Source organism: Vidua chalybeata, chromosome 11, assembly GCF_026979565.1.
Source record: "Vidua chalybeata isolate OUT-0048 chromosome 11, bVidCha1 merged haplotype, whole genome shotgun sequence".
In the NCBI taxonomy this organism is placed as follows: Eukaryota; Metazoa; Chordata; class Aves; order Passeriformes; family Viduidae; genus Vidua; species Vidua chalybeata.
Window position 1 is genome coordinate 13,606,459 of NC_071540.1, and position 27,678 is coordinate 13,634,136.

A 27,678-nucleotide genomic window follows, 5' to 3' on the forward strand; every position below is an offset into this window, starting at 1 on the left:
GGTCGGGGCGGGTGACGCACGCGCAGGGGCGGCTGTCGCGCGGCGGCCGCGGCCGTAAAGCGCGGAAGGTCAGGCCGGCCTCCCTCTGCCCCAGGTGAGCCGGCGCGGCCCCGCCGACCCCGGCCCCGCTCCGCGACCCCGGCGCAGCCACCGCCGGCACCGCTCCGCGCCCTCATTCCCTTCCCGGCCGCCCCGCAGCGCGGGGTCGGGGGCGCCGGCGGGGGCGAGCAGGCCGAAGCGGGCGCTCCTCGGCCCGGGGCTCCCTGACACCCCGCGCCCTGACATCCCCGTCCCTCAGGCTCCCGGCACGGCCCGGAGTCCGCGGGTGGGGGAACCTCCGGTGCTGCTGCTGGGGAGCTGCCGTAGCCAGGCCCTGGGGTAAAGCTTGTGGTAAAGCTGTTCCCGGAGGGGCCTCTCCAGTGCCCTGTGCCAGTTACTCTGACCACAGACTTCGTTTCCTTCTTCAGGTAAATGCCTGGCAGCGTTAATAATCAAGCTTATTTGTGCCCTAATTACTTCTGGCTTTCGGAAACATTCCGGAGCATGATCTGTGCCTGATGGCCGTTTCAGTTCTCCTTGTCACTGGTGTGAGAGCTTTTCCACCTTTCGTCTGGTTTTTTGCTCATTGTCAAGTTGCACTGTGTCAAAACCAAAGGTGTAACGCTCTGTTCCTAGTTCATGATCTAAGTTTAAATCTTAACGGCAAGGTTGTTGTTTCAGGAGTAACTGCCCTCCTGTTTGTTTGCTCATCAGCTTTCTCATGTCCACTTATACCCGGCACACCACGTGATGTTTCCTGCTGCCAGCCTTGTGTGTAATAAGATAAGTGGTAATGTGAGTCTCATCTTTTCCTTCCTAGAAGGAGTGGTACTGAGGTCACATCTGAACACATCTAGGTGGTGCTTTAGGAAAAGGGACAAAGAGCTGCCGGGATGTTTCTCCGATTGCTGTCCGATATCCAGTGGCGGGCAGCTCACCCGAAATGGAGGAGAATGACCCGCTCCCAGCGAAGTACCTCAACTACAGCAGAGCCTCACCCGGTTTCCCTGCCAGCACAGGCACAGGTTGTCATCTGTGGTGGTGGAATCATGGGCACCTCTGTGGCCTATCACCTTTCCAAGATGGGCTTTAAGGATATAGTCTTACTTGAGCAGGGCAGGTAAGGATTTCTGGTTAAAAACCCAACAAAATGAGACTTCTATGCAGAACAATATCTGCTGTAATGTATTATTTCTATCTCTTCACCTGAACTAAAGTGAAGACCTGGAAATAGCCTTTTCCCTGGGGGAGATAAGGTTATACAGAACATTAATAACAACACTTACTCTGCCCCTTCCCAAGCACAGGGCTGCTCTGCAAGGTGAAGAGTATCCCTTGTGTGATTGTGGTGAGATAGCTGTGGCTCAGGGCCTGACTCCCATGCAGCCATGCCATTTCCCTCTGCAAGACAGAGGGAAAGTAAGCCAAGAAAACTTACGAATCGGGATAAAGATACGGAGATTATACTGCCATGGGCAAAACAGACTTATCCTAGGGAGAATTAATTTAAAATAATGACTTTATTTCATGACCGTTACAATGGATTCAGGTAGTGAGAAACAAAAAGCAAGTATTTTAAAGCAAGCATTAAAATACCACCTTTTTTTGTCAACTTCCCCCCTGCACTCCAGGGTCTTCTACCTCTCCACAGTGCCCTGAGAAGCATGGGGGTGACAGAGTGGGGTGTGATCAGTACTGGGCTCCAGCGAGTGTCCTGCATGCATTGCGGTTCCCATCAGGAGAACTCTGCTCTGGTGCGGGTTTGCCATGCACCTCGGTTCCTTTGGGAGATATCTAGGTGCACTGCTGTAATCACAGGTGATATGTAAAACAATGCAGCTGACAAAGGTGATGGACCATTTAAAAAGAACTAAAAATCCACATTACTCCTACAGCTCATGCTGACCTCTCAGAGCAGGATGCTGTGTGTGTCTAAAGCATTACACAGCCAGCAAAGCTCCAGAGATTGCAAGAGGTTATAAGCAGACATCACTAAAACATTGCCCTGTAAGCTGGTTAAATGCTCAGATTATCCACTTTGTTGGAGGATTTAGTGTCTCTCTGTAAAATAGCCAAGGCTGTTACGATTTGGCTGAGCAGAAGTGCCCTTATTGAGCTTGGTGAGCTCTCTGTAGCAGAGCACAGAGTTCCTGTTGAAAGCTGTGCATCTCAACATTTTCCCTGTTGTTATAGATGTCTGTTTCTGAAGGTCATTCGCGGTGTTTTCATGAAGCAGTTTGGGGATCCTGGGCATGAGACACCACTGAGACTTTAGGGTTTGAAGAGGTGTTTATTGTAGCAGCTTCCAGTGTCCTAAATAGGGGATGGACTGTATATTTACCATCTAGAACTTCCCACCTGATACTGCCTTCAGGAATAATTAGCTGTGGTTCCTGGAGTTTCTGTGACTGGGAAGCAGCAGGATTGTTCTAGCTGCAAAGAAAATAAATGGGGTATTCTCATCTGAGACCTTGTGAGTGGGGTCCTTCTGAGCAAAGTGGGGTGCTGGGCTGTGTTTGCAGGGGAATGTCTTTTTTGCTAGCTTGGAGCAGGCTTTGAACAGCCCATTATAGATCTGCAGTGAATTAAGATGCTGTGTAGGCTCAGTCTGTGCATGCTCAGGGAGAAGGAGGAATATTGCAGTAGCAGAAATGTCTTATGAGGAGTACAGCATGGCAAGACTGTGATTCGGCTCTTTGGGTTGTTGTTGAGTAGGGGTGTAGCAAATGTTCCTTACCCAGCTGAATCTTAGATTGAATTACTGAGAGAACATAGATATGCCAGGCTGAAAGCAGTTGTGTCAAATGAGAAATGCAGGATGGCTTTAGAAGCAGCAAAGGTAACTTGGAATTATTGTGGAAGCAGGCTGCAAGGGAGATGCTTAAATCTAATTGCCTTGCCTTCCTCTCTCCATGCTGTATGGAGTTGTGTAGGTTTCTGTCTCTAGAGCAACTCTTCACCAAATAGCTCAATGGTGTAGGGACAGTTTTAGAAGGGACAAGAAACATGTGTCTGTCTATGGCAGTTGTTACAGAGTGGGAGGGACTTGCTCATACTATAGTCTTCAAAGATGCAAGACTCAAAACCAAGTTAATCTTGATTTGACAGAAATCCTTCCTGGAGAAGGAAAGAATCAGGCAGCTCAACTTAAGTGTAAGATTTTTTTTTTTTTTTTTTTTTTTTTTTTTTACAAAAAATGCTTTCGTTGAAAAATGTCAGTGTTTAGGACTTGTTAAAGAGAAATTGTCTTGGTATGCAATGTCTTTACAAAAGTGAGCAAAAGGAATATCGTTCTAGAGGTTGTGTCAGCCCTGCATCATCCAACTTAAAGTGTTGTTCTGATGTGTTTGGGGGAGAAGTTGCTGTGTGGTTTATGCTGCCAGTGGAGCTGCTGGAGCAGCCTGATGTGGAGTGTATACCTGGCGGCTGCATGAGGCCCTTGTCTGCACCTTCTCCTGCAGGTTGGCTGCTGGCACCACTCGTTTCTGTGCCGGCATTGTGAGCACAGCCAGGCCCGTGTCCATAGAGCTGAAGATGGCACACTATTCAAACAAGCTCTACCAGCAGCTGGAACAGGAGACAGGAGTGCAAACAGGTACTGAAAGTGTCACCATGGAGTAATCTTTGGGAAACCGAAGTACTGACACCGAAATATGTGTGAATAAATAATAAAACCACACTGACTGTGGTTTTACAGTGTCTCAAGGCTTGAAAGTACTGTTCAAAAACAATACATATGGACCTAATCAGATGCAAAGTGATGTCACTAGTGTGAATCATGAAGAACAGGGAGAAGACTATCAGATGGGCAAACTGAAGGCAGACTACCTGCAAATTGTGACAGTTTGCATGTTGTCCCTAACTTGGGCAGACACAATAATTTTCACAAGGACATGGAAAATATATTGCAGTGACTGGAGCAAGTTGGCCTGTTCTTTGCACTGATGAACTTCTCAAAAAGAAAATGTGGTTAACAGGAGCACTGAAGCACTGGCAAAACTGTCTCTTACTGCAGTCTAGCCCTGGAAATAACAAAAAAAGATTATGTTGAAATTCTCCCTTTCCCTCCAAAATATCTGAGCATGTACCTGATAGAAAGAACTTGGTTACTCAAAGTTTTCTTCTGACAAGAACTTGTCATGTATGTCAGACAAATTAATACCTCAATAGAGGTTCATAACTATCCCTGCCATTAAGGTAAATATTAATTTAGTGCAGGTGTTGGAGTGACATAATATCTGCTTTTAGTTGTTGAATTTTTAGTCTTCTGAGGAGTCATTAGATCACTTTTAACTTCTCTCTCTTTTAATAGCTACCATGTGTGAAATTCAGGGGTTTATTTTATAAACAGGAGTATATGAAGTAGAAAGAGAACACAATTAAAAATTAAATTGCTTTTTTAAAAAAGTTCTCTCATGCACTTTTTAATTACTAGCTCGTAAGTGTTTAAAGTTATTTAAGGATGTGAGATTTCCAGGCTCCTGAGTTGTGGAAGCAACAAGTCTGCAATTATATTAAAGTAGTGAGTCTGAGATGGAAAGGAATTCAAGATCCTGTCCAAATCTGACTTGACTTTGGTCATTGTCATAGGGTACATGAAGACAGGCTCTATTTCACTGGCTCAGACTCAGGACCGACTGATCTCTCTGAAGCGCATTGCTTCATCGCTGAAGTACGTATGAGCAGGAAATACAACTCAGCTTCAGTGTGCATCAGCTCTCCTGCGAGACAAATGACGTTGTGTTTCTTATGTTCTGTGGCAGTGTAATGGGAATACCATGTGAAATTATCAGCCCAAAGAAAGTGTTACAGCTCCACCCACTGATCAACATCCATGACCTTGTGGGGGCCATGTATGTGCCAGAAGATGCACTCGTGTCGTCTGCCAATGTGAGTCTGGCTCTGGCAACCGCTGCCTCACGGAATGGTAGGAGCTTTTTTTTATCTATAGAGTGCTCTCCTGCATGATAGCCATGTTCTGCACCTCTTTTGATGTTCTAACTGAGCACTGAAGACCAAAATTCTGTTATTTCTGTGAAGTTCAGATTCTTTAAACTTGTTTATTTCTGAAAAAACAAGCTGAATTTTTTACATGCTGAATGTTTACAGGTTTCCTGGGATAGTTCAAGCACCTGTTTGTTGTCCTTAATGGTTATGTATTTACACCTATTTGTTGTCCTTAGTGGTTACCTGTTTCTCTGAAAAAGCACACACTCTTTCCTTCCTAGAATTGACTCATAATTACACATCAAAATAGTTAATTACCTACAAATAAAAGAGTGGCTCAGCCTTGTGAAGTATTTAATTGAGCACGTATGCTGTGGAAATGGGTTTGGAAGTGTATTAATAAATGCTGTTTGACCAATGTGTGGTTTAAAAGTAGGGGGAAAGTTTAAATAAGGTCATTGAGGATGAAAGTCCATCAGATCAGAAGAAGCTGCTTAGGAAGATACCTCTCAGTTTCTTTTAGCCCAGCTTGATTGCATACTGCGTATTGATTTTTTTCCCACAAAATTACTTATCTCCCATAAGAAAACCAGCCATGCCATCTGAAACTACAAGTTTGTTGCATAAAGGAATAGTAATAGAAAGAAGTCCATAGCTGAGTCTCTTTTTTGTTGATACTGCTGATCTATTTATCACCCAGATTGTCACATGGGAAAAAAAAAACCTGCAGCTCTTCACAGTCTCAGGCTGTATAAATTGTACGTGTGGTGTTTTACAAATAATAGGGTTTTACTTAAGAATTACTGGGTCAAGAATAGAAATTTAGTCTCCAAGAGAAAATAAGCATTTTGGTTGAGTGTAAGGGCTTAAAGCTAACAGCCTGACACATTAGAAAGAAGGCTCATGGCATAGTGACTGTCTGATCCACTCCAGGTGTCCAGATTCACGAGCGGACGAGTGTCAGTCATGTCACAATCCAGAAGGGTCGAGTGACTGGAGTCGAGACTGACAGAGGGCGGATTCAATGCGAGTACTTCGTCAACTGTGCTGGCCAGGTTGAATTATTTAAATTTTTTCTTTCTTGTTTCTGTTTTTCTGTTCCTTAAGAATACGTGCACGTCCCTCTGGTTCTTTGTTTGTTTGTTTTCCTTTTGGTTTTTTTAATGGCTTGTGCCTTGGCTTGGTTTGCTTGAGTAGATCAAATCATGTTACTCATCAGCTTATCCCAATGGGATAAGGAGGAGTGAAGGAGTAAAAGCAGTTCTTGCCATTTGCTGTGCAACAAAGGCAGGGTGCACTTGCAGCTCGTTGGTACAGCTCTGTCCATGGTCTCTCTTCTGGGAGGTTCACCCTTCTGACAGGAAGAACATTACTTTGGCTGTCAGGGAGACAGCCCCTTCTCTCTCACTTCCCTCCCAAAAAAATTGTTTGCTTTTACTCCTTAGTGTCATGTCTTCTCTACTAGAAAATACATCTGACAAGTTTCGTTTCTCAGCTAGCAGCTGTTCCCCTAGTTAGTAAAGGGTCTTAGTTCAAGCATCTAAATGCTGACTATTCTGCTTCTAGGTGCTGAACCTAGTACTGACTTTGGTCTACAGATCTTATTTTGCTTTTGTTTTGTAAACTGGTACTTCTTAGTTTTGAGTTGGGGCCCCACTTTTCTAGTTATCATATTATGAACAGAAAAACAGTCTTTATCCAAAACAGTTCAAATTCTAAGGAAAGAGAAAAAAAATGTGTCTGTTTAATGTCCTGGGGTCTGAACCAAATCTTGGTCTTTTATGAAAGCAAAATCAGGGAGGTGCTTTTATCCTGCTCTTTTCCTGAAGCTGGTTTTTTTTTTTTTTCTTTTCCATTCTAACCTGCACTTTTTTGATTTCAGTGGGCCTATGAGTTGGGCCACTCTGGGGAGGAACCAATCCATATCCCAGTCCATGCCTGCGAACACTTCTACCTCCTGACACATCCTTTGCAGGAGCCTCTGTCAAGCAGCTTACCAAGTAAGGACTCTTCAGCTCTTCTCGCTTTTCTTGGTGAATTATATCTGCCTTTCCCAGGTGACCTGTATTTTGTCACAAAAAGGCCAAGGTTGGGCTATCGGTCCTCAGCTAATTTGGGATTGTGAAGTCCTTCTCTCTGAATTGCTTTGAATATCCTTTTTCAGTGGTAGAAAGAATATCTTTCTTTACTCTTGGGAAAGCTTTTCCTGCAGAAAATGACTTTGAGAGTTCATCAACTTAGCAGGAGAATGACCTCGACTCTAGCTCGAGTAGTAGTTGTGTCTGAGTCTTGGATTGTTGCATTTCTGGGCTGGAGAATGCGCTAGCCTTGGCACTATGTTTTCCTTGCAGGCTGCTGGCCCCAAATGGCCCATCTATTCCTTTCCTCCAGCTGAAGCTAAGGCTTTACAATGGCATTTACATGTCTATGAGCTGTAGGGGCAACCAAACACTTGAGGTAATTGCTCCTCCCCCATGTTCTGGCTTTTGTATCTCTTAAAAAAAAAGCCTTTGTGTTTGCCACACTATGGTTGAGAAGTAGAAAGCTTTACTTATTTACTCTCAGTTGTTAGCAAGATTTTCTGCTTCTAGTGAGTAATGTATACACTGTCCAGGGAATTGTGATCTTTGGATGGAGTGCAAGTGCTTCACTTCTATTTGACTAATTAAAACCCCTTTGTGTAGATACATATGTATGTATGTATATATTCACATATATATAGTCTCAGCTTTTCTGTACATGGCAAAAATTGCTGTGGAGCATGTCAGGTGGAGTAACTTAAATACTTCAAGTTGACACACTACCAGTGGAAGGAGCAATCCAGTCCTGACTGCTTGTCCTCACCCCAGTGCTGCCCACCTTCTTTGTGCTGGTGGCCTGCAGTAAACTGGATCTGTTACAAATTAGCTGTTCTTAGAATAGGAAGAGAAAGAAGGGCAGAGCAAGACATGTCTTGGTGAAAGGTCTGGTCTTGGGTACAATTTCAGTGGAACTAAGCTGGTATAATAGTTTCTCAGTGCCACAAGGGTTCTGAATCCCTCTTGTGTCCTCTCACTTCTGGGAACACTGTCCTGCTGGCTTGGGGCTCCTCAGGTTTAATTCAGTTTACTGTGCTGTCCAAAAGTTAAGATCATGCATGGCTGTGGTGGGAGCTAATGGTTTAATCTAAACTGGCTCACCAGGGTGTCACATGAGAACCCAGAATGGTGTGACAGCATGGGGCTGGGGAACTGGGACTGTCCCTTCTCATGTTGGGAGACTGCTGGCTTGGCCTGGGGTGTCACTAGCCCCCCATCATTGGTGTTTGTGGGACAACAGCCTGAGACAGATATCCCTTCTCTCAATTCCCTTCTCACCTCTTTTCTTCCCTCTGCAGCTATTGTCGACCCCGATGGCAGGATCTACATACGCAACTGGCAAGGTGGCATCCTCTCAGGAGGCTTTGAGAAGAACCCCAAACCTCTCTTCACGGAGGGACGGAACCAGCTGGAGATCCAGAACCTTCAAGAAGACTGGGATCATTTTGGTATGTTAGGGAAGAAAGGTTCCCACAGTTGTGAAACACATGCCTTCAAGCAGAAGGCAGAGTTCATGGCAGTGCCAGCTGTCATTGATCTATGGCAAAGATGAACGTTCTCTCAAATTCAGTCATCTCTTCATTTGTCAGTAATTTGCTGAAAAAACCTTTACCAAGGTCTGCAGTACCTGAAGGGAGCCTACAGGAGAGCTGGAGAGGGACTTTTGACAAGGAATGCTAGAACAAGGGGGAATGGCTTCCAAATGATAGAGGGCAGAATTAGATATTAGGAGGAAATTTTTCCCTGTGAGAGTGATGAGGCACTGACACAAGTTGCTCAGTGTTCAAGGTCAGGTTGGATGGGACTTGGAGCAACCTGGTCTAGTGGAAGGTGTCCCCGCTATGCCGGGGTTGGAATGAGATGAGCTTTAAAGTCCCTTCCAACCTAAACCATTCCAGGATTCTGTGATTCTGTCATATCTGTGTAATGTTTAAAAACACCCACTAATCCTCAGCATGTATTACCTTCCTCTAGAGCCGCAAGGTACTACATCAGCTTCCCAGCACTGCTCTTCCATTTCAGTTGATTTTTGACTGTCAGTGCCACATGCTGCTCCTCTTGTGACACAGTAGATCAACACTGTTGACCTGCCACATAGCTGTGGTATTTTGTTTCTGCAGCTCTCTTCATCAGGGACTGACAAGTGCATTTCTATCAGTGGCAATTGCTTTGAGGACAGAAGTTGATATTGTGGCTTCCCAGACTTTGTTCCACCACTGACAGTGGTTTATTATATTCCAACTGTTCTGTCTTTCTCTTCCCATTTTATTTGATTCTGATTTTATATTCTGCATGCATTTTTACATGGAGGGCTCTTTCTCTAGGAAAGAGCATAGCATGGTCTGTGAGTCCCTTTCTTCTCCAACCACTCCTGCCTCTTTGATACCTGGTAAGTTGGTATGTGCCCTCTCATCTTTAAATTTGTCATATTCAGGAATCCAGCTTTCCCTTGTATCAGAGTTCTCTGCATCCCTTGTGAATACACATGCCGCTGTGACCCTAGGCATGGATGGAATTTCACTGATTTCTTTCTGCAATCATAGTATGTTCTTCCAGCTGTGTTTCAAGTTAAATTTAATAATTTTACTTTGATTTCTGAGAGACACCATACTGATACTGCAAAAGTTTAAACTCCAGGGGGTGAAGCCAGGATGGGGTGCTGCTTTGTGCTGGCATATACTAAAGGTTTTTAGATCCCTAGATGCCTAAAGACTTGCTTGAAGATACTAGCTTCAGTAATGAGTTGCTCAAACTCTGCACCCACTTCATTTTCGGTTTTCATTTGAATAAAATGAAAAGGCACTGCTTGCTGGTACCCCCAGATTGCCCAAGCTTCTGAAGCAGCTGCATGCTATGTTCCAGCTTTGCCCTTTTATCCGGTCAAATGTGCTGAACAGTTGAGCAGAGTCAGAGCTAACTCAGGCAGTATTTGATCCTTTTCTAGGGCTGCAGTTCCTGGGGTTTGAGCTCTTGTATTACTGCTTTGATCTTTGTCGTTGGAACACCTTTTGATTTTAAAATAGTCTGTGGAGTTGCTTAAATTGGATTGGGTACGAGAACAAATCTAGCACTGATCTCTCTTTTTATCAATAGAAAAATAGCCTGTAACACCAGGCTCTCATTCTGGAATTCTAATGCTTGAGAGAAGGAAGAGAAAGAATGGGTCAGTTCTGTTTTACTTCTTAGGTAATGTGAAATCTGATTATTTTACTGCTTGTGCATTAAGCTCAGGGAGTATTCTTAGGGTTGAATCTTGAGGGCTTTTATCTGGAGTACTAAGCAGAGGTAACTTTTGGGCAACAAAAGCCAAGTAGATATCTTACCCGTTTATTAACACTCTCAAATGTCAAACTGTGAAGAGTTGCTGAAGGACTTTTCCAGCGTGACTGGGCAATGAAGCAGTGAGGAAAGTCAATGAGGATAAATGTGAAGTGACGCAAATGCATGGGTGTGTGTGGGGATGGACTTGTTCTCACCATGTGATGTGATGGGCTTTGAACAGACCTTGGGGGGTTGTTAGTTCTGTGAAGACATCAGTGCAGCAGCGGTCAAAGCAAAAGACAAGTTAGGAATTACTGGGAAGGAAGCAGAAAACACAGTTCATTAGGCAACACTAAATCCTTGTCTTTCCAGATGCTAGTTCTTGTTCTAGGCTCCCTGTTTCCAGAGGGTATCATGGGACTGGAGAAGGTCTGGTGGAAGAGCAGCAAGAGACTGATCAAAGCTTGGAATAGTTTCCAGGAACTGAGTGACTGAGTGGGCTGGGGAAAGGAGGTGACACAACAGAAATAAACAGAGGTCTATAGAATCTGGAATGAGATAGACAGGCTGCAAGGGGGATTCCTGACCACTGTCTCTTTTAATGCTGGGAGGCATAAAAAGAAATTGAGTGTGAGCTTTAAAACAAAAGGTGGTGATTCCTCATACAACAGATTTTAACAAATGGAACTCCTTGTCTGTGTCTGTTGGATTTTTTCATGAGGCTGGGAAAGACTGGTCTAGTACTTAAAAGATAGACCAATTTATGAGTTTCTAAATACAGAAAAATATACCAAATTTTTAGGAAATCCTCTGAGCGGATGATAGTTGGAGGTTTGCAGAGTGCATGTGACAAGCGTCCTGTATGTTTGCCTGTTCGTACTCCTCACTATGTATCTATTTGATGTCTGTTCCTATTTCCCAAATAAAACTGAACAGTGCTCTTGCACTGTTGAAAATATACTGAACTCTTGGTCTGGATCAATATGGCTGCTTTTATTGTATGGTGTGTGATCCATTTTAAGTAGTGTGATTCCAGCAAGTAAACCATTTCTCCTGTTACTGTATCAAAACATGGAGGCACTTTCCACCTGAAGCAGCTGAAATGTGTTGAGACTATTTTTCTCTTTATTGTCTTGGGTCCTAGGGCCACTTCTGAGTGCCCTCCTGCGCAGGATGCCGGGTTTGGAGGCTCTGCAGATCATGCAGTTGGTGAATTGCCCAGAGTCCTTCACCCCAGACATGCGGTGCATCATGGGAGAGTCGCCCACTGCACGAGGCTACTTCGTTCTGGCTGGCATGAACTCAGCTGGCATCTCGTATGGTGGGGGAGCAGGCAAGTAAGTGGTCTATCATTGTTGTGTGTGTAAGTAAGGCTTTAGCCAAGAGACTGCTCAGATGATCCTCCTGTGTAGAATGTTCTGGTTGGTATTTGTTGTCTGCTCTGACAAAGACTCCTCTTTCGTTTCTGACTTGAGTGAAGGAGAGGAGCAGTTGCTGTTTTCTGATTATGTTCTCCAGTGTGTTTTTCAAACCTGTGTTGGATTCCTGTCCTGCACACCTCTCCTCTGGCATCACATCTCAGTGAGCAGCTGGGGATCAAGTAAGCTTTGTTAAAGCTATGTCAGAGGAGGTTTAGGTTGGATATTAGGAAAAGGTTCTTCACCCAGAGGGTGGTTGGATACTGGAACAGGCTCCTCAGGGAAGTGATCACAGCATCAAGCCTTCCAGAGTTTAAGAAGCATTTGGACAATGGTCTCAGGTTGGTGAGTCACTTGGTGTGATTCTTGGGGTTGTCCTGTTCAGGGCTGGGAGTTGAACTCAGTGATCCTTGTGTGTCTGTTCCAGCTCAGGAGATTCTGTGATTCTGTAATGGGTATGATTTTTTTTAAACTACCACAAAGAGATAAAAGCTTAGCAAAGCATATATTCCTTCATCTCCTGTGCTTCATGATCCTCTTTATAATTTGATTGAAGTCTTTAGATCATTCAAGTTGATACAGCAGTTAATTCCTCTGCTGTATCTCTTGCTGATGAAACACCATATATGTGATGCCAGTGCTGACAGTAATTTCAGACTGTCCCCTACAGTAAGTTAGGCATGTAATAATTTCCCAGTAAAATCCAGTTCCTGTCTCAATGTAGATTCTTAGACAGGCATGTAAGTGTGATCTCAGCAGCAAAGTTGCTGAACGATCATTTCTCCTTCTGATTCCCATTTAGTTTTGGTGACTGAGCATTCCTTCTGCCCCACAGCCTTCTTAGAAAACTGCTCGTTTTTCATGCTGGTGTTAGTATCTGCATTTGTCTTCATTAGTTTATGTCCATTGTCTAATGATTTAAGTCACCAGAGAAACAACTCATAATTATTTTTTTTTTGTTGTCATATGAAATACAGAGAATCTTTTCAGTGAGGTTCTCTTAAGAATCAAAATAATTTCTGAAGGTAAAAGCACTGTTTGTTCATTTGTTGCTACGGCCCCAAAATAAGCAGCTTAGCTTGCTAATGTAACTTTTCGTGATCAGTTCCAAACCCCTTTGTTTTGTTGTCTACTGGCTGTGAACAGAACCTTCTGCTCTGCTAAATTCTGAGTTGCCTGTGTCCGTTAGCTCTGGAGAATGCCTTCCACCTTCACTGCTGGAAGTGTTGCTAAACATAATTGGCTGGCACCTCGTGCTAAATGAATGCTGTCACTGGTAGTTTGTGGCTAAGCCTGCACCAGGCAATGAGAAACAAGAAAGCAGAAGCATTAAACTCCATCTGAAATGTATTTGCACCTCCTTTTGTATCAGAACCCAAGCATTTGACACAGTGTCAGCCAGGTTACCTGTCCAGGCTCTGGCTTCATTTAGCACATGAACTTCCTGCTGCACTGTATGCTTCATCCTAATGGGCAATTAGTGATTTGGAAATCTGGTGAATGCATTTTTTAAAGGGAAACTCTCCACATTCTGCTAGTGTTTAGAATACCATGTTACATGTCTTCTCTCTTGCTATTGTAAGAAATTCTCAAGTCCAAACTGCTTTCCTTCTGACTTCAAAGCTACACTTTTCCCTTAAGACATTGGGTGCTATCTCAGTCTGTCTTTATTTCTTCCATCAGGTACCTTGCAGAGTGGATAGTAAATGGGTATCCATCGGAAAATGTCTGGCCCTTGGATCTGAAACGTTTTGGAACCCTTCAGAGCAGTCGCACTTTCCTCCGTCACCGTGTGATGGAAGTCATGCGTAAGTGAGGTCTCTGTGTTTAGCTCTGGCCAGGCTGTCCAAAATTTTGCCCTTTGCTACACTGGCTCTCCTCTGCTGTCACTCTGACAAGCATTTTTCTTCTTCCTGACCTCCTTCGTGGCAATACAGCCCTTTTCTAGGAGAAAGGAAAGGATGATGGCTTTTTCGTATGCCAGCATTCTTATTAACTTTTCTAAAAAAATACTGTTGGTACCTTGCTCTCTGCTATTTTTGTGCTTTGCCTCTGATGTAGGGAAATTTGTATGTATCTCTGTAGGACTCCAGCCTAAAAAAGCAATAGTAAGGTCTTAACTGGGAATGTTGCACTGTCAAAGATTGTTATTCTTTGCACATCATTAGGGCATGGAAATACCTTCACTTCCAACTTATGGCTGGGTGACCCAGTTATCTTGCATAATTCAGGAAGTCTTCGTAGACATACTGCTTTCTCCTGTCAAAGTTTGTGATAAATACCTTGCAGAATAGATTAGAGATGCCATTTTTCTTGTCTAAAGCTATGCTTTGTTTCCTCCTTTTGTTTGAATATCTGTCATATTGTCTGAATATTGTGGATGACTTCTTTTCAAGTTTGAAATAGAAGTATGAAGTACTCCACAAGTTGCATAACAGGAACAATTACTTGAATACCAAGTCTAAACTAAAAACATAATGTTCGGGTGAAAGCAGGGAAGCTGGGTAACCCTCTTAGCCCTGCTATATCTGGGGAATAAAAACCTTATGCTGCTTTGACCTTCTTCCCAGAAAAAATCACTTGATACTCTGGGCATTATTCTGCAGATGCTTTCTTGTACAAACCTCAGTTCTGATAGCTACAGAATCCCTCTAGTTTTTAGAGAGTGAGAAATGTATTCCATTTTTAAAGTGTTATGTTCCCATTCGAATCTAGTCTTCCCTATACCCTCTCTTTCAGGAGTACCAATTTGTGATATTGCCAATAAATTCATTAAATTGTTAGCTATGAGGCAGAAATTATGGAAGTGTTCAGTAAGAATTAGTTGGCTTATCTTCAATTTTAAGCAGTTTCTGACCTAGGTAGAATCTTAACATTTTTAAAGTAGTATTCAAGCATCCTTAAGTTTATTACTCTCCACTGATAACTAAGGAGGATGCTTAATGTTTATTAGGGTAACTTGTTTTCTAAATAAAAATATTCTATACTAGCTGAACAGATAGAGAAGTCATTTGGAAAAGCTTCAATGATTACAAAAGGCTGAATTGACAGTATTTAAGAAAGCAAATGAGATGGTCCCTGTAGCTAGGGCTGCCCACCCCAGCATTAGCATTGTCAAAATATCTGATATAGTGCAATGCCAGGGAAGAATCCTGCATAATTAATGCTAGTCAGCATGACTTCATGATAAATAAGAGTTTCTGTTATCTTGCAGAATTGTCACGAGACCATAAATATCTATAAATATAAGTGTTTTGTGCAAATATTGTTACTCTGATTGTGAAGAGCTGTAAATGAATCAAAACAGATTTGTGGATTTTCAAAAGGAGGAAAAGGAAGGTTGGAGCTGTTTTGAGGGAGTTTTATTAATGGTTCAGATATTAATAAGTACTGATAATCTGGAAGAAAAGTGTAGATAAAGATAATCACTTTGCCTAATAAAGGATCTTTATGACCATTGCAGCCCTCATGTATGATCTGAAAGTTCCCCGCTGGGACTTCCAGACTGGCAGGCAGCTGCGCACTTCACCTCTGTACGACCGCCTGGATGCGCAGGGAGCCAGGTGGATGGAGAAGCATGGATTTGAGAGAGTCAAGTATTTTGTCCCACCTGGGAGTGGTGAGATCATATTTTCCTCTGCCTAGTGCTTCCCGATTGGTCGATGTAAGGTCTTAATTCATACAGTTTATTAATTTTTCCTTCGATTTTTCTTTGTATTAGATCTGCTGGATTTGGATCACAGCAAAACCTTTTATAAACCAGACTGGTTTGATATTGTGGGTTCTGAAGTCAAGTGCTGTAAGGAAGCAGTTTGTGTTATTGACATGTCATCTTTTACCAAGTTTGAAATAAGTGTAAGTACCTAGGAAGGGCCCACCTGGTAAAGGTGACCTTTAGTTTATTATTGCCTGCTTTTGCAAAAAACTCTGTGTCCTATTGAGGATAGATAGAGGAAGTCACACTGTATGGCTAAATTCAGGTTGTACCACAGTATATAGCACAGATTGGGTTTTGTCTGTCAAGGGCCCAGTTTATAGAAATATCAGCTTAGTCTATACATAGAATTTGACCTCCGGCACTGTGGCACTGTTGTATCCTGTTAGCTCAAGACATCAGTGTCATGATTGTCACAAATTGAAATAATTTAGGCCAGGATGTTGATGCAATCTTAAGCTGCCCCAGTGGATTTGTTTTGCTCAGGCAGCTTGTCTGACTTTCTCTTCCTTTTGATTCATGTAGTCCACCGGAGACCAGGCCCTGGAGAGTCTGCAGTATCTCTTCTCGAATGACCTGGATGTGCCAGTTGGGCATGTTGTGCATACAGGAATGCTTAATGAGAAAGGAGGGTATGAGAATGACTGCAGCATAGCCCGGCTCAGCAAGCGCAGGTGGGTGTGCAGACAGCATCTTTAGCAATGACCCTTTTGGTGTTTGAGCCTTTAAGGGCTTCTTCATGAAGACCATAAACTTTTGTCACCACCCTAAACTAAAAAGTCTCACTTCTCCACTAGTATTCCTAATTCAGTAACTCAAGTGAAAGGAAGCTTCTGAACTTAAAAACATTGGGGGAAATAAGCCTTTCTCCAGGATTACAGTGAACATAGATTTCCTCAAAATGTTAGACCTTTAGATGTTTAATTTCTTAATTGAGATACAAATTGTTTTTAGCAGTCACTGGAGATTATTAATTTAGGTAACCATTTAAAGTGCAAACTAACTCCTGACCAATGTCCTTACTGGAACTGCACTTTGAAAATACTACTTTTTGATTATTTCAATTTTCATTGCAGTATATGTACTCTAATTCTCAGTTCTGCAGTCTTTTATCATTCTTTTGTGCTCTTTCATGCAAGCTGACATGATCACAGGATTTTACCCTTAGACTCACCAGTTTGGGCTCTCTTTGGCATCCGATGAAAAGCTTTCCCATTTTTAAGAACTTCATAGCCATGGCTATGTATATAAATCCAGCTGAGTGTTGGATTTATTTTTCTGGATGGTTTTCTATGTGTGTTTTCACTGTATTGGCTGATGTTGGAACTCTGATTTGGTGTGAAAGCATTTTGTTGCTTCTCTTTCAATTAGAAATTATTTCTCTTCCACTTCTGTCTGCATTCATGTATTGCTTGAAAGCATTGTCCTCTCTGTGAAACCAGTCGCTTCCCTCTGTGCTTAGTGATTTCTACAGATGTTGATGTACTTTAACTCACAGTTTGTATCAGACACACACAGACAGCTCATTTTCCTATATGAAGTGGAGTTCTGTTTTTGGAAACTGTTAACAATAACTACCATTGTGTGTGAAAAGACTGCTGCTAAAACAAGAAATTGCTGTGTGAACCATCTCTACTCTGACTGTCAGAGTAAAGAGAATCATTGGTAGTGAAGAGCTGCAAGTCCCTTCTGCAAATCATTTGTGACCTTTGAGATACTCTGTCAGCTTCCTGCAGAATTCCCCATGTTCTACATCTAGTCACTTCTTGTCGCCAGACCACTGGTAATGCTTAAAGTGGGGGATTTCTTTTCATGACAGATGTAATGGCATTGATCCAGAGAGTTGAGCTGTGGTTTTCACAAACCAGCTTGTTTCGATCTCCTGTTAGCTTGGAAACTGCTGAATGGCTCAAGTAGTTATGAATGAAGAATGAACTGATTCACTTTGTGGTTGTTCTTTCATTGTTTCTTGGGTTTGATTTGTCTGTTCCAGCTTCTTCATGATTTCCCCCACTGATCAACAAGTTCATTGCTGGGCCTGGCTGAAGAACCGCCTGCCCGATGACAGCAACCTGGTCCTAGAGGATGTGACCTGGAAGTACACAGGTAAGAAATCACTAAGAGCAGAACTCCTCAGACAGCTCAAAATCACAAATGGTGTCTCTTGCTGCATGCCATTTAATTGTTTAAATGCCTGGAGTTGTGATTTAGTCTCCTTTCCAAACATTTGGATGAAAACAGCAGTTCAGAGACTCTTTTCCGGCAAGCCGTGAGCTAGAAGACAGCATTCTTTTACTGTGGGCTGTCAGGAGAGAGTTTAATGACTCTCTCCTCTGTTCTTTAATGTAAACACACCTCTTAGTTCAGTAAGACTTCAGAATTGGAGCAGCATGTTAGACACCAGGCAAGACTTCTCCAGTCTTATCCTAATGCTGTTTTGTTCCCCTCTTTAGCTCTCAATCTGATTGGTCCCCGTGCTGTGGATGTCTTGTCAGAGTTGTCCTATGCCCCAATGACTGCAGAACACTTCCCCTCTCTCTTTTGCAAGGTGAGTGACTGTGCTTCTACTCTCACTCTGCCAGGTTTTTCAAAGCATGCATGGAAGGAGATGAAAAATGTTTTGGATAATTGGAGGAGAATTAAGCTTTACAGGAAGGTTTACTGCAGTTACTGAGCTAGGTTGGTAAAGAACTCACTAGGCTCACTTGTCTTTGGGTTGTGTTTGCTAAATATATAGGTGAATATGCATTTGTTTTCACTATTCCTCTCACTGTAGACTTGTCACCATTTGATATCTTGACATGTTTCATATAATCAATTATGAAGCTGTCAGAGGGGCAGCTGGGATCGGGGACTCTGACATCATTGTCTCCTATCAACCTGTTAAAAGGCTGAGCAGATAGTTGCTATTCAATTTCTGTCTTGTATCTAGAATACAACCTGTGTCCTGACCTAGTTCCAGGGCTTACTGCCAAGTGTCAAGAAATGACTAACAAGTTTGGGTAATGTGATATCACTATTTGAATTTGGAAATTTAAATTTGTTGCAAGTATGTGCAGGTGGCAAAGGGGAGAGAAGGCTGGGCAGTGTGGATGCGTTACGCATTGTGCTCCCTCTGGATCTCTGTGCTGTGTTCCAGTTTGGATGATTTCACCCCCTCTGATTCTGCAGGAGATGAGCGTGGGCTATGCTAATGGCATCCGTGTGATGAGTATCACTCACACAGGAGAACCTGGCTTCGTGCTTTATATCCCCATAGAGGTAAGAGCGCATTGCAGCCTGAGCTAATTAAAGCAGTTGCTTGCATGCATAAATCGGAAACATTTTCCAAGTTGACTCCAGGTGATGAGATGTCTGATTTGCACCACAGGAAAGCTGCCTGCAGGCACCAGGGGGAGTTTTTCTGCTTAATATTGCATTCCAGTGGAGCAGAGCTCTTGTGCTTCAGTGGCAGGGGACAGTGACATTCCTGGTGGTGCCAGATGCTGCTGCTCTCTCCTGGTGCCAGTGTGTGTTTCACCCTTCCATTGCAGTACGCCCTTCACGTGTACAACGAGGTGATGAACATGGGGCAGAAGTACGGCATTCGGAATGCCGGTTACTACGCGCTCCGCAGCCTGCGCATTGAGAAGTTCTTTGCGTTCTGGGGCCAGGATCTGGATGCTTTTACTACTCCTATGGAGTGTGGACGCGAGTTCCAGGTCAAGTTGGATAAGGTACACGACCTTCTGCATAGGGTTGGGTGGGAGAACAGAACTGGACTGAAAGGCTGCCAGCCAAGCAGATGGATGTGTTTTTATGGAGCTGTGTGCAGTAGCTGTAACATATATTCTTGTACTTCACAAAATTTTCTGTTTTCCGCCTTCCTGTGCAGCATTCCCAGTAACCTGTGCCTGATGCTGCTTGTGTCTGCAGTGCCCAATGTGGCAGAGGTGCTCTGTACCCTACAGATGCTCAGAATTCTTGCTTCTCTAAGCTGTTTTCCCAACCTGATGAAGCAAAAGCCAGCCTGTGCACCTGGTGTCATTTAATTATGTTAAATATGAGGCTAGGCACCAGGTAACAGGTGTTCTCTATTTTTAATAAAACAGGGGAGTTTGTAGAACAGTGTAGAGTTATATCATGCTTTTGTGGTACCAGGTGCTGTTGCTATCACGGTCTTGTTTTCTTTCTTCCATCTTTGCATGAGCCAAAACAAATGCTTGTATTGCTTCAAGAAAAGAATGTAGTGACTAAGGATACAAATTTTGTATTAGTTACAGTTTCCCTCTGGTTTATAAAGAAGGGTAGACTTCTGGAACAAGAAAAATGGCAAAAACCGGAATGGAGACGTGGTTTTCACTAGAGTGAAAATTAGAATGATTTTTCTAAAGAGCAGTTTCACAAACATTTCTGTGTTTTTTTAACATCTGGAGCAAAAACATGACAGAAAAGCTATCTGAGCTGGGCTTCTTGTATATGGAGGCAGCCCATTTTGATATGCATAAGTTTCAAGCATAAATTGCCCTTGTCAGCAACCTGTTCTGCTGCAGCTTAGCAGCTGCCACACTTTGTGTCCCTCACATCAGCTGATGCTCCCTTGTCCCCACAGGGAATGGAGTTTCTTGGCCAGGAAGTGCTGTTGGAACAGAAGCAGAATGGGGTGTACAAGCGCTTTACCATGTTCATTCTCGAGGACCATGACACGGATATGGACCTCTGGCCCTGGTGGGGGGAGCCCATTTTCCGCAATGGCCGCTACGTGGGCAAGACCACCAGCAGTGCCTACAGCTACACCCTGGAGCGCCACGTCTGCCTTGGCTTCGTGCACCACTTCGACGAGAAGACAGGAGAAAAGCTGGTGGTGACAACTGACTTCATCAACCAGGGAGAGTACGAGATCGACATTGCCGGGCAGCGCTTCCAGGCCAAAGCCAAGCTCTATCCCTTCAGCTCCCTCTTCACACAGCGGCGCCGCAAGGATGAGGTGGAACTGAGTGGCTACCAGAGGGAGTAGGTGCTGAGTAGACTAGACCTGCCCCTTGTCCCAAGCTGGAGTCTTCTCCCACCATCTTCCAGCCCTTTCTCCTCACCTCATACATTTCTTTCTTTTCGTTTCTTGTCTTGCAACTTTTAAACTTTTTCCAGAGTGTTACATTTTGTATATTTTAAAACTTTAATTTTCAAGCTTTCCCAGCCCTGTCTGTCTCCCTCCTTCAACCCTTGCCAGGCTCCCCTGTGCCCCAGTGGATGAAGCACAGTGCTGAACATGCAGGGATGCCTGTGTAGGAGTGAACCCCACCAACCAAAGGCCCTGGCCTTCTAGTCATGGGAAAGGTTGGGGTGAATCCCTGAAGTCTGCACCCTTCCTCTCTCCTCTCCAGCATACAGCATGGGACAGCAGGTCTTTGCTGCCTGTGGTTCAGGTGATGGCTGACCTCACTCTGCTCTCCACATACCATGTGTTAGAGGGGTTGGTGTGTCGATGCACACGGCAATAGAACGATCAGCTACCTCACTACTGGCATGAGACAAAGCATTGTGTGAGCACAGCCTAGAGACAGGTTTTGGTGTTGTCCAGCCTGTCACTGCCCTCCTTTGTCCACCACTTTGGTTTTTCCCTAGCAGGGAGTAGATTTAACATCAGAGTATTGAGATTACAGTAGCATTGGTAAGTGCATTGTTGGTGGGATTGGATTTTTTTGTGTGGGGTCACTGAAAGTAAATGGCCTTCTATAAATATAGTCAAAGATCAACATGTGCATTTCACTTCTATAAAGGAATGTTGTTTTTTCTTTTTTATTAGCAAGAATACTGATTTCTAACAAGGATAGATGTTGGTGTTTAATGTTAAATAGCAGTGTTGAAATGCTGCTTCTGTTTAGGCTGCACAATCTACAGTCTCTTTGGGGATTGTCTTTCACTTTATGTGACTTGGTCAAACTCATCTGGCAAGGTTCATGGAGAACTTGTGTTGGTTTAGGGAACTTGAGCAGCCGGAGGGGATATTATCGTGTAGTTTTAGCTGCCTGTGGTTATTTTGAAATTGTAGGAAAAGGCACAGCATTTGTCTCACCTGTGGTGTGAGAAACACTGGGTTTTCTGCTGGTGGTGAGAAAATGTCTCAGCAGCTCCTGCTGGACTCAAAAGTTTGTCTTCTGTTTTACTCCTCAAATCTCTTGCACTTCTTTTGTCTCTCAGTAGTACCTCAGCTGAAGGGGTTGAATAAGGGAGTGAAGGGAGCATGGTAATGGGATTATAAATTGCTTTTCTTCAGCACTGCTCTTTGCATCTGGCTTCTCATACAGATACTCTGGTGCAGCTGGAAATTCACCCCTTCTTCGGCTGTCAAAATGTGACAGTTCAATCACTGATGATAAATGGTGAAGAAATGGGGGTATGCTGAATTGCCTTGTGCAAATTTGCATCATCTTCTTCATATTTTGAGCACAATCAAAAGCCAAGACGCTTTTCATTTACTTGAAAAAGATCTGTTAAATGTTTTCCCTGCCTCTGATGCCACATACTTCTCATGGTCTTTTTGCTTCAGCATCTGTTTTGAACTTCAAACAGAACCTTGCACTGTTGTCTGCCCTGTTAGCGTGGTGAACACTTGCTCTATGGTCTAGAACCACTTTTGGACACTTTATTTTCCAGTTAAATGGTGAGCATCAGTAATGTAAATATGAGCTCAAAAGCTCCCCTGGTTTGTGTTTTAAGTTTGTTTTCTGCTGCTTTAGTTGCTTTAAGCTGTGCCTTCAGTTGGGTCTGTGGCTGCCACTTCAGGAAACTGTAAGGGAATTTAGGATTTGAGCATATGGTATAGTAGGTTGAATGTAGATATCACTTCTCTGAGCATGCGTTCCTTTGTCTGTGGTGAGTTCCACTGAAATGTGTGGCTTCTTCCAGGATTTCAAACCTAGTTCTGAATTGACATGCAGAATTTTCCAGTTTTTGAAAAGGAGTAACCACACTGGGGCAGCTTTTTGAGATCTCAAAAATCCAGAGTACTCTCTGCAGCTGCTGTAGGCGAGATTCCGCCTGCTTGTCATTTCTGCCAAATTCCCCTATTATTGCTCTCTGAACTGAAATTTTGCCTGGTATGTTAGAATTAATCACTTAAATGAAAGGTTCATAAAGCATCTAATAGCAGTTTAAACTCTATAATTACTTCTTGCATATCTTTTCTGCTTAGAGAGATACCATGATCCCATTGTTCCCATGCTGGGCGTGTGTACCAGGGAGGACCTTGGTCCTTCTCCGTTGGTTTTATGGGACACTGCTTCGCCTTCCTTATCCACAGAAACAGGCATGCAACCAAAGAAAGAGTTTTGTATGTGATATTTAGGATGTGGAGTAGCCCTTCTGCTTAGGGTTCTTAGGAGTTTCTTCGAGCAGCCCTTCTGCTTAGGGTTTATTGACCATCTGTTGCAGGTGAATAAGGCATGATACTCCTTCAGGAGAAGGCAAAGAAAGGTGTGCTGAAGTTTGTATTGAAACTGCTGAAGAGAGATTTTAGCTCAAGCTGTTCAGTTCTCTGCAGAGCTAGAATTAGTTAAGACCAAACTGGAAAGCTAGGAGCATACTGTCCATTACCAACCACTCATTCCAGCTGTATTATATTCCTCCTTGTGATTATTTTTTCTTTTCCCTAATTTAATGGTGTCTGCTAGTTCCTCAGGCAGCTTTTCATACACGGATGTCTCTTCTCCAGCAGTTCTGACAGTAAAATTGTGTTTTATAAGCTACTTTTGTCGTTATGTCTGCTAAGGTTTATTTTATGTCTGAAAGGTTTATTTTATGTCTAGATCTATTGACTTTTCCATGCCAAAAATAGAGAGTGGAAATAGTTTTCCACCATGATGGTAGATATAGCAACACTTTGTGTAATGCTGTGTTTGCTGTTTGAGACTTGGGTGGTTTGGTAATTGTCAGTCTTACAGCTCATTAACGCCTACTCCAACCCTCCCTGCTATGAATTTTCTTCTTGTTTTATATCAGAACCTGAGAGGTCTTTAACTGCTGTTCAGGCTTAGTCGATTTAATTTCTGGTGTAGCTATTTTTAAACTTACAATGTAAAGAATAGTTTGCCTTTACCAACTTGAACACCCATCAAGAGGACAATTGGATCACGTTTTAAAATAGTGATACTGAGTTGGAGGAAGATCCTTCTAGCATAGTGTTTTCATCTTGAGATATTTAGCAGTGATGTAAGACTCTAATCCCTTTATCTGATTATTAGAGTGCCTAAAAAAAGAACAACTAAATCTGTTGAAGAGTTACTACCTTTAGTATAGCTTCAAATTAGAAAATTAAAAATCAGATCTTCGAAGCTGCTGTAGCTTAGTCTTTACATTCAAGATGGTAAATAACAGGGACTGTAAAAATCTACATCCTGATTCTCATCATTAAAACTGCCTTAAAATGCTTTTTGCTAGAAAAGGTGGTTTGTTCTCATTCTGCACAGTAAGACTGTGAACCTTGGATTGGGAAACACAAAAATAGCATCTCTCTCTGTGGCAGTAGAAGGGGAAATGGCCTCATTCTGTGCTCAAGCAGCAGCTGCAGGTCTGCTCTCTGCACCTCATGTGTATCAGTCACAGGGTTGTTACCGGTTCTCTGAGTCTTGCTGTCCAGAATGGGAACAGCCCTGTAGATTCTGTTCCTACAGGCATCTTTGCATGGAAGGTAGCCAGTGAATCCATCTGAATGTGCATCCATGGGAAGGGCTGGCTTGCCCAAGTGCCGTCTGGAGTCAGGGGAACTTATGGAAGACATAGCACTTCCTTCCATTAAATTATTTTTACAGAGATATTATATTGTCTTAACCTTGCTGTATCCCTTCCTAACTTATCCTCTTTTATTCATCTTTGAGTGAGTAATGCAAGCCTTGAGTAAAAGTTGTACTAGAAAAGCAGGAGTATATTGTTCATATTTAACAATCTGAGGATAAAATTAATAATCTATTTCTAGAATTATGTTTTGTGTTTCAGGAGGATGTGTTACAGTCATTTTCACATCTGTCTTTGCCAGACTTAGTTTCTATTTGTTTTCTCCAGTATCTAGATTTGATAGGCCTTGTTGGACAGTTTCTTATTTTGTGGCAAAGAAGGGAAGTTGTGTAAAACTTCCAGTGCATCTCCACATCTTGGTGTAAGCTTGGATTCCTCCTTTCTACTGTTGCATTTGAGCTGCCATCGATCATGTTGCTCTTCCTATAACACCTTCAAATTCTGCTGCTGTACAATTTCTCATGCACAAGGTTCTCTTCCTTCTACCTGATGCTTTGTCATTGGAGCCAGGTTGGCTCTAGATCTGTGTCTCTGCATCAACTTAACTTATTCAACTTTTAGATGGTGCTGATACCAACATCAGAACTCCAGGCAGGTTTGTGGCTGCTGTAAATCCCATCATTTAACCCTTCCTTTCCCTGTGCCAGGATTTTCCCACTGTCCTTAACACTTCTTTAGTCTCCTTTCTCAGGTGGCTGAGTGCATTAGTCCTTTTGCCATTAGAGAGTGAGGCATGGCAAAATAAAAGCTGGTGGAGGGATGATGGAGTGGCTCAGCTGAGGTGGAAGGAGAGGTGCAGTGAAGATTTGATCCTTTGCTCATTATTCAACTCCTTAAGCCCAGCCTTGGAGAGCTGATCAGCTTTGATTCCCAGGTCAGGGAGCATCTTCCTCTGCAGCCTTGATGCTGGACAAGTGAGAGCCCTGTCTCTAGGCAGAGTTGGGACATCATTAGCACTTGTTTCCCAGCACACATTTGCCCCTCTTACTGGGATGAAGGAAATGGTTCCACACAGGAGAAGTGGGGACTGTGTGCACTTGGTTGCCTGGAGCACTTTTGTCTCCCTGGCACATTCTTGTAGCTGTAAAGGTACAGCACTGACATCGCCAACCTCATCCTTCCATGTTTGAACAGAATGGTGACATTTTGGGAAGAGATCTGTAAAAATGAGGTAGTTCCCATGTCAGGGGAATGGGGAGTTGCTTGCAAGGGCAGAAGTCATTTTTATTTAAAACACAGCTCTTGGCTGCTGATAACGGTGAGCAAAATGTTCACAACCTTCACATTTGTCTTCCCAAATGAGTTTATTATAGTACTGGGTCAGAATAATTTCTGCCTATTTCAGGATGGTTTTTTTTTGTTTTAAATTAACTTTTCCTTAATTGATTGTTTGGAATTCTATTTAAAAAAAATAAAAGGCATTCAGTCATGGAACAAAACTCAAGAAAGGCAGGGGTTGGTGTCATCTGATGACTTCAAGCTGTCACTAAAAAGCATTTGAAAATTTTCTTTGCACTTTAAACTTTCCTTAAGTATTATGGCTGTAGCAGTGTGCTTATAGCCCTTGGCATGAGTAGTCCTTACATTTGAGAGAGGAAAAAAGAATGAATATTTATAAATGCCTTAAAGCTTTAGGTGAGGTGTTTGGGCTGTGCCTGCCATTTGATTTCCTTCTTGGCAAGCTGTGTGCCCAGAGATGGTAATTTTGAGCAAGCACTGGAGGATGGTGGAAGCTGCTGGGCTGACACCTTCCTGTTTGTTCCCCACCCCCCCCCTTCCCCCCAAAATGGATTTATTCACTTTTTCCTTGTGGTGTAATGGGTTTTCTTCTTTCTCTAAAGAAGCCTGGGCTGGCATAGAGTACTCTGTGCGTGTCCCATTGCATTAAAGGAAACAAAATTCTCTGCCTGAACGCTTCCCTGCTGTACCAGCTGACATTTGCAGGCAGGAGTCGGGAGAAGCAGGAGGGGAGGGGATCTGCTACCGCCTGTTGTGTTTGCTGAGATGGCTCTGAGACTTCTCATCTCCCATTTGTCTCAAAGCTGGGCTGGATTACTGATGTCAGGCTGGCTTCTGGATTACAGCACAAGCCAGAGCTGCTTTGCAGGTGTGGGCTGATGTTCTGTTAAGAGATTCCACCTGCTTGGAATAAGGAATCTCAACAAAAAGGAGCAGTACGTTATAATGAGGAAAGTGTTCGCATTAATATTTACTGATTTGTTAATACTGGTAACAGTTGATCTTCCCACACAGATTCTTGACACCTGCTACAAGCAGAGCAGATAGCTGGGAGTTGTCAGCCATCCCAGCTAGGACCTGATCCATTTTGTGTGCATAGAGGAAAATCTGTGCTGTTGCCTTCCACCATGGCACCACTAAGATTTTTTTCCATGCTAAAATTCCCTCCTTTTCCCATAGTGGGATAGATCTCACTTCTTCCAGTATAACCAGAGGCAGGTTAGTATCTCTCAAGTCCTTGACAGGTTCTCCTGCATCTCCTGGTCAGGCTTGCATAAGGACACTCATCCAAAGCCCCCTTCATGCTTTTGTCTCCTGACACCAGATTTTAAAAGGGCTGGGAAGATTTCTGATGCATGCTGCTGCCGGAATTTTAAGAACAACTGAAGTTTGAACCTGTGAAAACACTCTTCTAGTGCCTTATGTTTGTGAATGTTGTGCAATAGATGTAGCTGAGGTGGGACAGAGCAAGGAGCAGTGTCAGCAGCATGGTTCCCCATCCACTACAGCCCTTTCCCTCTGCCCTCACAGGGCTTTGGCAAGCAGGTGCCAGCAGGTTGTCTCCAGCAGCACAGGGAGGCTCTTTAATCCCTTTGCAGTGTGAGCTCAGCGAAAGCTCGTGCCAGGTACTCTTCCTTTGAGGGGAACAGTGGTCTCACCTCTGCTGAGTTTGGATTTGAAGAGGTTTAGGAGAGACAAAGCTGCTCTGATTGCCAGACCCCGTGGCAGAGGACATGGACAGTTGTTTCCAAGCGCACAAGTCAGGGTGAGTTTGCTGCTCTCCACTGAGGCCATGTTGTCATGTATGCTGTATTTATATCATGCTTGATTTCATTTCATATTTTGGTTGGCTTAAATGTTGCTAGGTTTGTCTATTAATAAAGAGGCATTTTAACTACTTCTGAATTTTGCTGATAGTTATGCAAGACCCTTGTGTGTCAGAATCCAAATGCCCCTGGTTGTCTGGATGGGATCCTGCAGGGATGCCAGGCTTGTTGAAGGGTCCAGTCCTGGGAGCTGGAGTGAGTTCTGGGCCTGCTGCATCACCCTGGGGAAATCCCTTCCCCTCCTCTGCCTGTATCCACATTCAAAATTAACAGCTTGTCCATGTCATTCTCTCTGCTGTGGTTGGGGGTCAGGGACACGGGCTGCATGGGACTAGAGCCTCTGTTTTAGGGTCCAGGGTGGTTGGGACATGGATGTGGGGTCT

At 43.4% G+C, this 27,678-nt stretch overlaps 1 protein-coding gene across 3 annotated transcripts; it reads left to right on the plus strand.

Annotated features, from left to right (window-relative positions):
- Positions 1-288: 288 nt before the first annotated feature.
- Positions 289-27,366, plus strand: PDPR (pyruvate dehydrogenase phosphatase regulatory subunit). 3 transcript variants are annotated; one of them, XM_053953080.1, is made up of 18 exons: positions 289-467; positions 860-1,159; positions 3,501-3,634; positions 4,630-4,711; positions 4,803-4,966; positions 5,920-6,041; positions 6,869-6,986; positions 8,363-8,512; positions 11,470-11,662; positions 13,427-13,551; positions 15,207-15,362; positions 15,465-15,598; positions 15,984-16,132; positions 17,452-17,564; positions 17,912-18,006; positions 18,630-18,719; positions 18,992-19,174; positions 20,050-27,366. In XM_053953080.1, the coding sequence occupies exons 2-18, from the start codon at positions 933-935 to the stop codon at positions 20,452-20,454; spliced, it is 2,640 nt and encodes an 879-aa protein (XP_053809055.1). In that variant the 5' UTR covers positions 289-467; positions 860-932; the 3' UTR covers positions 20,455-27,366. The 3 variants fall into 3 exon arrangements, with proteins under 3 accessions (XP_053809055.1, XP_053809057.1, XP_053809058.1); XM_053953082.1 differs by having other exon boundaries at positions 863-1,159; XM_053953083.1 differs by lacking the exons at positions 289-467; positions 860-1,159; positions 4,630-4,711 and having other exon boundaries at positions 3,601-3,634.
- The last annotated feature ends 312 nt before the right edge of the window (positions 27,367-27,678 follow it).

Bases quoted from the DNA above. Each gene is read 5' to 3' on its own strand.
- PDPR (XM_053953080.1), top strand. From the start codon at position 933: ATGTTTCTCCGATTGCTGTCCGATATCCAGTGGCGGGCAGCTCACCCG. The intron at 8,513-11,469 runs GTATGTTAGGGA...CTTGGGTCCTAG, and splicing joins AGAAGACTGGGATCATTTTG to GGCCACTTCTGAGTGCCCTC. The intron at 15,599-15,983 runs GTAAGTACCTAG...TGATTCATGTAG, and splicing joins TTACCAAGTTTGAAATAAGT to TCCACCGGAGACCAGGCCCT.